This window comes from Sturnira hondurensis, unplaced genomic scaffold (assembly GCF_014824575.4).
Source record: "Sturnira hondurensis isolate 20B ecotype Veracruz unplaced genomic scaffold, ASM1482457v3 Scaffold0006496, whole genome shotgun sequence".
NCBI lineage: Eukaryota > Metazoa > Chordata > Mammalia > Chiroptera > Phyllostomidae > Sturnira > Sturnira hondurensis.
Window position 1 is genome coordinate 18,093,623 of NW_028079127.1, and position 12,839 is coordinate 18,106,461.

A 12,839-nucleotide genomic window follows, 5' to 3' on the forward strand; every position below is an offset into this window, starting at 1 on the left:
AACAACAGGACACACAGACCAAAAACCCGGTAGACAGACATGTCGGAGAGGCACTGCCTGCCAAGCAGCCTAGACTGACCTCTGCGGGATGCACACACGTTCTTCGCAAACCGCACGGGACGTTCATCAAGACACACTGTGTTCTGGGCAATGAAAGATGTCTGAATAAATGTCAGGGAGTTAGAGCCTGGAGAGGGCAGCTTCCGGCCAACAGTGGTTAAGAATCAATAACAAAAAGCTCGCAGAGCACGCCTGTTTGGACAGCTGAAGTAAAACGTAGCGGCAATAACACCGAAGGCTGGAAGGGACAAGAAGGAACGAGGTCTCGCGCACGTTGTGAAGGGGAGCTCAGAACGGCACAGCGGCCCTGACACGCGACTGCTCAAGTTTCGAAAAAACTAACCCTACATGACTGGGGACCCCGGGGATCGTTCTCCCTCCCGGACACTCATCCGGGAGAAGAAAACTTCTGTCCACACAAAAACCCGTACTCACATGTTCACGGTAGGGCTACTTTTACCAAAAGAACCGAACAGCCCAAACGTTCCCCGGGGGACGAAGGGCTCAGCGGGCTGCAGCAGGTCTCTGTCACGGACCGTCACTCATCACTGAAGGAGAAACGCGGCGACACGCAGCCCTGCCGGATCTCCAAAGGTTGTGCTGAGTGGGGGGAAGCCAGTCTCCCAGGCTCCACACCGGGAGGTTCCGCTTCTCTGACGTGCTGAGCCGGTAGTGTGACAGCACAGGAGACCGGGTGGCAGGCATCGGGGGCCGGGAGGGGAGGGGATGCCGACGGGGCGGCACCCAGGGACGTCGTGGTGGCAGGACAGCTCCGCATCTCGGCGGTGGTGGTGGTTACACTCATCCCCACGTGCCATGAACTGGCGTAGAATTCGGCACTGGACACACAGACGGGTTCCTGTGACACCAGTGACACCAGTGAAATCCGGAACCTGGGAGTCTCACGAGGGTCAAAGCCCTCGTTTAACACCGTGTATCCGCCGTGTAAGGCGTCACCACCGGGAAGGACTGGCTGAGGGATGCCTGGCGCTTCTCTGCGTGATTTCTGCAGCTTCCTGCGGCCCTAATTTCTTCAAAAGAAAAAAGTCAAAGAAAATTCACAGATATCCAGAAATTAAACAACGCTCTTCTAAGAACCCTTGAATCAAAGAAAGATCACAAAGGCAATTAGAACAGATTTTGACCTGAGTAATACTAATAAAAATACAAAAAACAAACATTGTGGAATACTGTGAGAGCAGGGCTTTGGGGGAAAATGCAGCTTTCGGTATTCACGGGAGAAGAAAGGTTTACAATCAGTGATACCACCTTGCATCACAAGAGACGAGAAACAGCAGAGCAGTTAAATCTAAAAAACTAGAAGGAAGGGAGTAAGAAAAATAAGAGAACAATGATAAACTATAAGGTGAACAAACAACACAGAAAATCAGCAAAATCGAAATTTGGATCTTTGTAAACATTAATAAAGTTGACGAGACCTCTAGCAATGTGACCGAGTAAAGAAACAAAAGAAAACACAAATTAACAAAAAAAAATTTTAAGAGTGAAAAGGTTATCATTATAGATTAGACATTAAAAGGATAAAATTCTTACCAATATACTGACACATTTAAATGAATGGACAAATTTCTTGAAAAACAAAAACTACCAAAACTGACCAAAGAAATAAAAAATTTAAATAGCCTGATATCTATTAAAGAAAATGTATTTGTAGTAAAAATCTCTCCCCACCAAAAAAAAGTAACCAAGAGTCAGGTAGTTTCGGCTACTATTTGAAAAAGAAACAGTTCTAACCTTACATGAAATCTTCTAAAAAACAGGAAAAGAACTCTTTTCCAAGTTACTTTGTGAGCATAACCGTGATACTAAAACCTGACAAAGAATACGAGAAAACTAAAAACTGCATTTCTATACCTTTCACTATTATAGACACAAAAATCCTCCAAAAATATCAGGGAATCAAATCCAGCAGGAAAAAATAAGGACAGCGCACTACGGTCAGCATACACTCATCTCAGGAATTCAAGGCTGGTTTAGCACACAGACTCGTCACTCACGTTAACAGAACGGAAGAGAAAGGTGGAATGATCGTCTCCACGGGTGCAGACAGAGCGTCGGACGAATTCAGTGTGCACTGATGATAAAGCGTCTCAGCAAACCAGCAACAGAAGGGAACTTCCTCAGGCAGACCAAGGAGACACACACACCCCAACACACAACGCCACACACAGCAGCAAAGCTCGGCATGTCAGTTCCCGCCTCTGGGCATCGTCCCCCGAATGGGGGCATCTGTGCCACGGAAGTCAACCAGGACCCGCAGCCTTTTTCTACGTGACTTAGCACATCTTCACGTGTGCAGATGCCACTAGGTTTTTCCTGGTGGGGACAAGCCAGAACGACAACACTCGTGTCCAGTGTGCTTTCAAATTGCAGGTCAGGATGTATGGGTGGAGGTGAACTCAGCTGAGAAAGCCAAGATCAGTGTTTTTTTTAATGAAACGGATTTGACTAGACTAGAAAATATCAGAATGCATGTATCCAGGGGGAATATGGTTTGATGGGATTTTTTTTTCTGAAATGCATGGGATTTGCTTCTTTCTAAGTGGCTTAACATTTTCTTAAGTGGTCAGTGGTTACTGGGGAGGAGGAAACAGTGGGGAATGGTTCTCCCTGCTGTGGCCCAGCCACTGTGTGTGCCTGCGTGTGAGTGTGTGTGTGTGAGTGTAGTCATGAAGAATTACACACTTCTTACCATGAGCTGGAATAAAAAAATCTGAGGCTCGCTCTCATTTTACTAGGGATGGATATGCAGCCAGTAAATGTAAAATTTTTTTTAATTTCAGGGTCTTTATAACATATTTAACAATCTTATGTTTATTCCTGTGTGTTTTCTGAAGACTTTGCTTTTTTTAGTATATTTTACTATGTTATTACAGTTATCCCAATTTCCCCCCTTTGCTCCCCTCTGCCCAGTACTCCCCCCTGCCTCTAGTAAATCCCTCCCCCCTTAGTTCATGTCCATAGGTCATGCATATAAGTTCTTTGGCTTTGGAGACATATGTTAAAGGGTTAGGGTTTCCCCAATTCAGCTATTCTATAGATAGGGCTTTACATGAACTAATCTTGACTTTGAAACCAAATTCTCTAAAGTCGCACTGAAATGAAACATTTTGGAACCATACATAGAAAGCATCCCCATGAATTCTAACCGCTGGGACAAATGCATTAGGGTACACGGTATAATTTATTTTTAAAAAAGTTTTAAGTTCACCAGAGCACTACTATACTAGCCATAGCTTAAAACCCAAAATATTTTGCAATGCTTTAAACTCCTCTAAAGAACACTTTTATAATCAATAAATCTCCTAATCAATAAATCTTCATTAGCACTTGCTAATTTCACGAGTGTAAGCCATGTCAGAAAACTCAAAAAAGAAGAATGAAATATTAACAAAAACTATCATCACGATGTTAGACGGAGTTTTGTAGGATGAGCCACATTCTCTGAGTCCATTGGGCAATTAAGGGGTTAAAAATGTGAAGTTTGCACAAACAGGCCAAAAAAATCCGCTCTCCGAGCGAGAGAGGTGAGGAAGGGAGGCGCGGGGGGCGGCAGCGTGGCCTCTCCCAGCTCGGGGTGTCGGCCGGCAGGCCAAACGCTGAGCCCCGCTGGGAAGGAAAAGAGAAACCGGCCCTTCCTCCCCTTGTCCCCAATGTGTGCTCCCCCCACTGAGAAGCGACAGGACACAGGGAGGGCTGTCCACCGTCAGCACTGCTCAGCACAGGACACTGGCGTGCCCAGAGCTACGTCGCCCGGCCCCGGGGGACGGGGGTGGGGGAGCTCTCGGTCCGCAGTGCGCCCGGCTCCCCCAGGAGCTGAGCCTGCACCGCCCGGCCTGGCGCCACTGACCCAGAGGAAGCTGCGGAGCCCGGCAAACCTGCGGCCCACGTCCAAGTCCTCCAAGGCCAGGCTGCGCAACCCGGGGCGGCCGATCCAGCCTCCCTGAGCCGCGGTTTCCCTGGAACCTAGGTCCGTGCCCGGCGTGCAGTGGTGCTCAGTCGGCGCGAGGGACACACACGTAAAAAGGGGCCTCGAAGGTGGCGAGGAGGGCAGGGCGCGCGTCAGCGCGCGGCGTTGCCAGGCAGCCCACACCCCGCACACAGCCAGCACCCAACACGCGGCCGCAGAAGGTGGCAAACGAAGTCCCAGGGTCTTCGGGGTGGAAGAGTACGGGCGGGGGATTGTTTTAATAAAAGTAATAATGAACTATTGAGAGAAGCAAGACAGAACAGTAACACACTCTGGACACCACAGAACTTTGGCCAAGTGGGCACAGTTCCTGAAGCTTGGGGGTACACGTGGAGCAAATGAAAAATAGGAAACTGGTATATTTTGTTACTCCCAGTGGTAGGCCAGGTGAGGGCAAGAAGTATTGATAACTTCTGAACTTCTGAGAAGGGTGTTGCCAGGGGCCCTGCACCACGGAAGCGGGGGCGGGGGTAGGGGCGGGCAGCTGAGGGGACACGTGTTGCTCGCTCCCCCGGGCGCGAACTTCCTGGGGGACAGTGGCTCTGACGGCAGTCAGGGGGCGAAGTCCCGTCGGCAAGCAGGTCGCCCCGGAGTGAAGGCACAAGCCCCGGGCAGGCCGCCCTCGCCCGCTTGGCAGGGCGGCCGGGCAGGGGTCCCCTCCGGCGGCGACTGTGCCGGCTGGAGCCACAGAAGCTGGTTCCAGGCCGGGGGCCCCGGGGGCGGGGCGGGGGCGGCGCAGGGCCCCCCCGGTGAGGTCAGGCCAGTCCGCGCCGAGGAGGCCGGCATTTCTCACACTTGCTAATGAGCCTGACGCTCGTGCGGCATAAACAGGAAGCGGGAGCTCTCCAAAGCGACCTGGAGGAAATCCACTCCCAGGGCGCTCCACGCGCAAAGCCCAGGTCTCTGGGTGGTCAAGGTCACCGCCAGAAGGTGACATCCCGCCCCCCACACCCCCGCCGCCGAGGTCCGTCTGCACCCAGACTAGCCGCGATCCCCGCTTTTTCGGCCCTTTCCACAGGGCGGCGGGGGACTGACCCCGGCGGTGGGAAAGGCTGACAGTCACCTCTCCGCTCGCCGGGCGGCGGGGCGGCGCGGAGGTCAGTGAAATCCCCGCCCGCCCGGCTTTAGTCATGAATTTCCACTGGCTCCCTCCTCCGGCTGCAGCTGCGGGCGCGCGCCGCGGCCTCGGCCCCTCGGCCGGCTCCCGCCTCCGGGCTGAGCGAGGTCACCGAGGCCGGACCTTTCCGGGGGAGGTGGCAGGGTGGGGGCCTGGGCGCAGCGGGCGGAGGCCCGGGGCGCCTGGAGGTCTTTGTGCCCACGGCTTCTCCCCTCCTCCTCTACCCAGGCACCTCAGTTCGTAGGAAATAAAATTAAAAAACAAAACCACAAAACCGCAAAAAAAAAAAAGCCTTGTTTTTTTTCTCTTCTAGCCAGTGGCCCCGATATAATTTTCCCAGGCTGCCTTCCCCTGATTTCACAATCTGTCTCCCCGAAGTCCTGAAACCGGGGCAGAATCTGTGTTGGATGTCCCCAGTGTCTCTCCCGCGGGCACAGAGTGAGGGGCTCAACGAGGCACGTAGACTGAATGAACGCGATGATTCACGGTGACGGACACGACCTCCTCTCGTCCCTCTCGCCACCCTCTCAACCCCCCCACCCCCGCAATGAGCGCGGACCGCACACAGCGCCGCCAAGTTCCTGGCAGGCACGGTGGTGGCCGACCCGGCGGGCACACCGCGTCCCAGGGCTCGGTGCCCCGGGCCGCGCACAGCGCCGGCGGCGCTGCGGCCGGAGCCCAGGCCACGTGAAGCGTTCCGCCCCGGCCGCTGCAGGGCAGGCATCGCCGCCGCTGTTGTGTAACGCTGCAGCCGGAGGGGAGGTGTCCCGGGCGCCCTCCGGAGGGGGCAGAGGAAGGAGGGGACACAAGGCACTGCGCCCGGTAGCTCTTCATGCTTGACTAGAGAAGTGGGGATGGGGGGGCACCGAGGCATCCAGGGGGGTGCGCCCGGCCCGTAGGATGTGCCCGCCAGCGGAGCTCCAGGGAGCGGGGGCAGCCGCCGCGCACACCCTCCTCGGTCAGGTGCGCGCAGCGTGCTCGCCGGCGGCCTCGGCTGCCCCGGCACTTGGCCGCCAGCCCGCTTCCCATGGGGTGACATCCGCCCCGCCCCTCGGCCCCTCCCACGGCGGGCAATTCCTGGACGCCCGGCAGCAGAGTGGGGGCAGGGAAGCCGGGACGGGAAGAAAACCCAGCCTCTGGGGAAGGCTGGGGGCTCGGCGACTCCCTCCGCTGCGCGCCGGTTCCTGCGAGCGGCCGAGCGGGGGAGGAGGAAGAGGGCTGGGCTGCAGCGAGCAAGGGGATATTCCTCTCCCGGCTTGAGTCAGACGCTGGCGGATCCGTCCTCCTCCGTCCCCTCCCAGGAGACGGGAACTTACTTCATTTCCCTGGGGCAGGTTCGCCCACGTTACCACCACCCACCCCCTGGCTCCCCTTCCAGCCTCCGCGCCCCCCCACCCGGCTGCACAGGACCCCGGCCGCGCTGCCACCCCCTCTTCGGGGAAAGGCAGCCGCACCGCAAACACCTGGGGGCCGGGGGTGGGGGTGGGGGCCCCTCGCAGCCGCGAGAGCGTTGTCCAACACGTGAGCCTCATGTGATGAAGCCGGGGGAGGGCGGGCAGGTCGCTCCTTCCCTCCCCGGCGGCGGCCAGACGTGCCTGGAGTCACAGGGTGGAACACGTAGCTCCAACCCACCCACTCGCTCCCATTTAACCCAGCCCGCAGCCTCTCCGTGACTCCGCGGCTCGCCCCGCGGCCCCCGCCCTAACCGCCCCCCCGCGCTCCCGCCCGCCTCCCCGCCCGCCCCACTTCTCATTCACTTGGCTCGCACGGCGCAGAAGGCACAGGGAGCACACTCCGCCGGGCTGCGCGCAGAGCCGGAGCCAGAGGCCGAGAGACTATGCACGCCCCCAACTGAAGCAGCAGCACCTCCACGCCGCAGCTCCCGGCAGCGCAGCGAGTTTCAGGGGGCTCAGACCCAGAGTGAGCCCTGCCGAGGGCCCCTCCAGGACAGTCCTTACCGACGCTCTCCCGCAGACAGGAGCGCACAGTGGCCCCGGCTCGCGGTGCCATGGAGCGGATCCCCAGCGCGCAACCGCCCCCCGCCTGCCTGCCCAAGGCGCCAGGACGGGAACCCGGAGACCTACCAGGGTAAGTGGGCACCCCTGGCCCCTCGAGCCTCGACTCCAGCCCTGCGTTCCGCACCGATCTCGACTAGGAGCAGCTCCGGGCTCCTCTGGGGGTTCTTGCCCGCCCGGCTCTGCAGCCCAGGCGCACGCAGACTCACGACCCTTCCTGGCCCCTATCTCTGCAGGATGGATTTTGCCCACATGTACCAAGTGTACAAGTCGAGGCGAGGAATAAAGCGCAGCGAAGACAGCAAGGTAAGAGGCCCGCGCCCCCCTGGGGACCCCAGGCCCTAGCACGCGCTGAGTTTCCAAGAAAAGTTTTCTCACTCTGAGGCTGGAGGGCTTATGCAAGGCGCGGACCCGGCGCCTCTACAGAGTGGCTCGGAGAGGCAGGGGCAGGAGGCGGTGGTTCTGGGTGTGACTCTGCCGCGCAGCCCGGACTCTTCTCGCGCCTCGCGGTGGGCAGGAAGGGGCTTTTCACCCCCGGCTCCGGTGCCCACCGCCTCCGCATGCGCCTTGCAGGAGACCTACAAACTGCCGCACCGGCTCATCGAGAAAAAGAGACGTGACCGGATTAACGAGTGCATCGCCCAGCTGAAGGATCTCCTGCCCGAACATCTCAAACTTACAGTAAGTGAGAAGCTGGCGGCGCTCCAAGCCGGCTCCCGGGCCCAGAGGGCGGGCGGGGGTCACTCGCCGCCTGCAGGCCCCGCGGGGAACTGCAGGGCAGAGGGCTGGGTCCCAGCCCGGGTGGCTCTGCGTGGGGGGACCCTTCCTGGGCGCTGGTATTTTCTGGCAGCCTCATGCAAATGAGGCGAGAACCGCTTGGACTTCTCCAAGTTGGCTCCCACGCCAGCCGGCCTTCCGTTCCGCGAGTTTTCGACTTTCCCTTCGGGTGCACTTCAGGGTTCTCGGGTTTTCCTGACTTGAGTAAACCAGCACTTGGATTTGATTCAACCCCTTTTCTCCCTCTCTCTTTTTTTAAAATAAGAGAATTTGTTTTGGTACGTGATTTTCGCGTCTGCCCTTCCTTAGCAGAAGCCAACAGCTTACTAGCTTGGCTGCCTTTGGTTGGGGAAGGAAAAGAAAACAGTATTTGAGGAGGAAGCAAAAAAGCCCGGGTGAGCCGCGAGGGACGAAAGGGTGTCAGGGAAGAAGCAGGGAAAGCCTCTTGGCTGCCAGACGCAGTTCAGGTCCCTCCTCCAGCTGACCCCGGGCAGGGAAACGTTGGCCTGCTCGGATTCCCCTGAGGACAGTCAGCCGGCGGCTGCTGGAGCGGCGGCCTGCCAAAGCCTTCTCCCTCGGTGGCTGCGGCTTCCAAACCACCTCCCCACGTAGGTGGCCCTCGTGGTGGGTGCTCCGATGAGGAATAGACCGTTTTTAAAAATTAAGTGTACCCAACCAGCACAGGCTAGCTGAGTGTTTCTCTTTCCCCTTTGGAGACATTTCTCAGTGCTAATCAGGGTCCCAGACTGAGACCTGTCTGACCTCGCCGCTGACGGAGATTTCTTTTGATTCCAGACTTTGGGTCACTTGGAGAAAGCAGTGGTCCTTGAGCTCACCTTGAAGCACGTGAAAGCTCTGACGAACCTTATCGATCAGCAGCAGCAGAAAATCCTGGCCCTGCAGAGCGGTTTGCAAGCCGGTGAGTGCCTGCGTCTGGCTGGCGTCTGAGGAGCGTTCTAGCACAAACAGAGCCCGTGGGCCTGGCAGCTGCTCCCAGAAACACTCCTGCACGGAAAGGCTTGTGCCCGTCCGTAGGGGGAGACGCCGTTCTGTCCTTCCTGAAATGTCAGGCTTTTCATTTGCAATGCCGCTGTGCGCCACCTGGCAGGAACACCTATTAGTCAGATGATAAAATGTTTCTGTGGCATTCTGGCTTCCGAGTTTCTGGGTTCCGGGCGCTTTGCCCCCTCCCGCGTAGCGTGGCGAGGCACCTACCGCCTGCCCCGTGGGTGTTTCACAGTTGGTTTCTCAGCCCTCTTCCACTGGGAAGGAAGCGCGGGCATGCCCCAGTGTTTTCCTGGCTCTCTGCTCCCTGGTGGCTCGGTGTGTGGCAGGATCCTGGCCCAGTGACAAGGGAGTTTTTCCCGCATTTCATGTGGTTCCCTGAATAGCCACCGGGTATCTCGGTGGATTGCACAACTTAACGAAACCACTGGAGTTTCGTCACTGGTTTCTACTCCCTTCCAGGGACTCTCACTCACCTTCAAACCCTCCCGGCTCACTGCTTCCAGATAATGCTGGACGGGCCGGGGAGCGGTTCTCCTGCCCACCCCCTCATGCCATCCCGCTCTGCCCTGCCTGCCAAGTCTGGGGGTGAGACTCCCCGAACCCCGGCCGGTGCTCCCACCGGGCCCTCCCTACACCGGGAAAGCTGGTCTCTCCCACCTAATTTGCTGGGGGCCGAGGGGCAGATACATGGAAGAGGCTTCAAAAGAGCCTGTTTACAGAGGACAGCATGTCTGTCATGAGTATAAGTCACTGAAAGTAAGATTGCCTGAGGCGACATTGTCCCTTCATTCTTTCTCCTGATTTATGGCCAGGTGGCCTCCGCCCATCTCGCCACAGTGAGACTGATGTTCTGTAAATCAGCTCCGCGGTATAGAGACATTTGAGGGCGCTCAGGAACAGCCTGCACACTCAACGGGAGGGGACGTAATGTCTCTCTTCGTCGTGGTCTGCTTCCATGCTGGGGTCTTCTGCAGCCGTGACATGCATTTTATCTCCGGTGGTGGGGTGATGGGAGATTTTTATTCGATTATTTCTCATCCTTCCACACGCTACCCATGTTTCCTCTGCTCAAGTGACTCTCGGAGTCAGGCGCTCAGAGGGGCAGGCGTCCTAACAAGAGGCGCAGCTGGGGGCCTTGGGTGGCTCGGGCCTCCTGAAACGCCTCCCCTTGCCTCTGTGTCCATCCAGGGGAGCTGTCCGGGAGAAGCGTCGAAGCAGGCCAAGAGATGTTCTGCTCAGGTTTCCAGACCTGTGCCCGGGAGGTGCTGCAGTACCTGGCCAAGCACGAGAACGCGCGGGACCTGAAGTCTTCGCAGCTGGTGGCCCACCTGCACCGGGTGGTCTCGGAGCTGCTGCAGGGGGCCCCCCCGAGGAAGGTGTCGGAGCCAGCTCCCAAGGCCGAGGACTTCAAGGAGAAACCAGGCACCATGGCCAGAGGCTCTGAGGGCCCGGGGAAGAACTGCGTGCCCGTCATCCAGCGGACTTTCGCTCACTCCGGCGGGGAGCAGAGCGGCAGCGACACAGACACCGACAGCGGCTACGGGGGCGAGTCGGAGAAGGGCGACCCTCGCGGCGAGCAGCCCTACCTCAAAAGTGAGCACGGGCACAGGTTCACTGCAGGAGAGCGGATCGGGGCCATCAAGCAAGAGTCTGAAGAACCCCCCACCAAAAAGAGCAGAATGCAACTCTCCGATGAGGAAGGCCGCTTCCCCGGTGGGGACCCCGTGGGCTCGCCGTTCCTGGGCCCACACCCCCCGCAGCCCCCCTTCTGCCTGCCCTTCTACCTGATCCCGCCCACGGCTGCGGCCTACCTGCCGGTCCTGGAGAAGTGCTGGTACCCCACCGCCACGCCCCTGCTGTACCCAGGCCTCAACGCCTCCGCTGCTGCCCTCTCCAGCTTCATGACCCCGGACAAGCTCTCGGGCCCCCTGCTCCTGCCGCAAAGACCCCCTTCCCCCTCGCCACCCCACCCGGCCGTGGACTCCTCCGCCCTGCTCCACGCCCTGAAGCAGGTCCCCCCTTTACACTTAGAAACCAAAGACTAAACTCTTTAGGGGGTCCTGCTGCTGCGCTTGCCACCCTCATTTCTTCCCCACCCCCCAAAAAAGTGTGTGTGTGAGGCACGGCGAGATTGTTCCAGTGCGTGCAAGGTTGGCTGAGGCTGGAGACAACAGTGGGGGGTCGGGAGGGTGTGTGCCCCACGTGTTAGTTGCGGCCCAGGGGACACACAAAGGAGTGCCTGCCGGCAGGAGCGTTGAGGGATGGAGGCGGACCTCTGGGCTTTTCCCCACCTGGAGAAGAACCCCCTCTGATGGGAATCAGCTGGATTTCCAAAAGCTTCGAAGCCTCCGTCTGTGAGTCAGTCTCCACATTGGGAGCCAGGTCTGTGGCTTTGAGAAAAAGGTACTTTCAGAAGAGGGCTTTCCAAAGTGCAGCGCCCAGCCTGCTCTCCTGACCCCACCCCTCTCCCTCCCATTGCCTCTCGTGACTCGCCGCCGGGGAGAGGGCTGCCAGGTGGAGCTTTCTGAGGGTGGCGAGGCGGTCCAGGCTGGCCTAGCACAGCAGCGGTTTGGGGAGGGTCCCGCAGGTCTGCCCCCACCCCTGCCTCCACGCACAGAGAGAGTGCAGCCCCTCCCCAGGCCTTCGGGCTTGGGCAGCGGCGAGCTCACGGAGGAAGTGACAAGGGCCCCTGACCAGCCCAGCTGCCGGGGAGGGGGGGGGGGAGGAAGGAAAGAGCTCCCGGGGCCTCGGGCACCTGTTTCCAGGTGTTGCCTCAGAACAGTCTTGCCCTCGGGGGCAGCTCGCCAGGGTCTGAGGCCGGAGGGCCACAAAGTGCACCCAGTGGAATAACAAATTGCTACTTCCAATGAGCAAAGCTAGACCCGGTTTTCACTTCTACCCCGGGGCTCCCCTCCAAGCTTCGCTTCTCAAGGACCTCCTACCCAGCCCCCTAACCAGGTCCTTTCTGCAGGCCGATTCCCCTCGCCCAGCGGCTCAGGGAGGGTCCCCGTTGCTGAGGGGGGTTCAGTCTCCTTCAGAGAAGTTTTATTTTTGGTCCAGAGTCTGTCGTTTCTGACTCGTCCAGCCAGCCCCGCACCAGCTTCTAAAATGCGCTACGCCTGATCGCCGGCCACGTTTTCACTCTTGCTTTTCCTGTTTTTATTTTGGTATAAAGTCGTTGCCTTTATTTGTAAAACTGTTATAACTATATATTATATAAATATATTAAAAAGAAAGCTGTTTTAGATGTCTATTTGTATAATTACTTGATCCACAAAGCGAGAAAAATGAATGTATTCCTGTTTTTGAAGAGAAGATTTTTTTTCTCTAGGGAGAGGTACAGTGTTTATATTTTGGAGCCTTCCTGAAGGTGTGAAATTGTAAATATTTTTATCTATGACTCAATGTTAAGTAGTTGTTTAAAGTACTTAATAAAATAATCCTTTTCCTGTGGAAGAGAAAGAGGGTCCCTTGCATTTTGTCCTGAAGCTCGACCGTGACAGGTGGCCCGGGCCTCCCCTCTCCCGTCCTGTCACTCAGCGTCTCCCGGGCCTTGTCTTCCATCAGACAGAAAAAGCTGTGTCGGTTTAGTAGGTAAATATTTGTGTAAGTTTTCATTTTTTCCAACTCACCCTTGCTAGAGGTTCACCATCACCCCAACCCTCCTTCCACAGTTAACCAGAAAGGACTTTGGGCCCCGGGTCTGTGTCGCGGTCCCTAGAACTTGGCAGGAAAACCAGAGAGTGAAGGCGTGGGCCTGGGCGTCTCGGGAGCCGGCGGCGGGGTGGGCGCGGGGCCCAGCGCCGCCCTGGGGAGTCCAGCGGCCATGACTGACGAGGAGCAGCCCAGACTTTTCGGGCCCAGCAAGGTC

General features: G+C 57.6%; 1 protein-coding gene across 1 annotated transcript; it reads left to right on the forward strand.

Annotated features, from left to right (window-relative positions):
* The first annotated feature begins 6,289 nt into the window (after window positions 1-6,289).
* On the forward strand, window positions 6,290-12,430 carry BHLHE40 (basic helix-loop-helix family member e40). The gene is made up of 5 exons (XM_037049557.1): window positions 6,290-7,256; window positions 7,420-7,489; window positions 7,757-7,864; window positions 8,756-8,879; window positions 10,157-12,430. The coding sequence occupies exons 1-5, from the start codon at window positions 7,177-7,179 to the stop codon at window positions 11,011-11,013; spliced, it is 1,239 nt and encodes a 412-aa protein (XP_036905452.1). The 5' UTR covers window positions 6,290-7,176; the 3' UTR covers window positions 11,014-12,430.
* Window positions 12,431-12,839: the final 409 nt, after the last annotated feature.

Bases quoted from the DNA above. Each gene is read 5' to 3' on its own strand.
- BHLHE40 (XM_037049557.1), top strand. From the start codon at position 7,177: ATGGAGCGGATCCCCAGCGCGCAACCGCCCCCCGCCTGCCTGCCCAAG. The intron at 7,257-7,419 runs GTAAGTGGGCAC...CTATCTCTGCAG, and splicing joins GAACCCGGAGACCTACCAGG to GATGGATTTTGCCCACATGT. The intron at 7,865-8,755 runs GTAAGTGAGAAG...TTTTGATTCCAG, and splicing joins CCGAACATCTCAAACTTACA to ACTTTGGGTCACTTGGAGAA.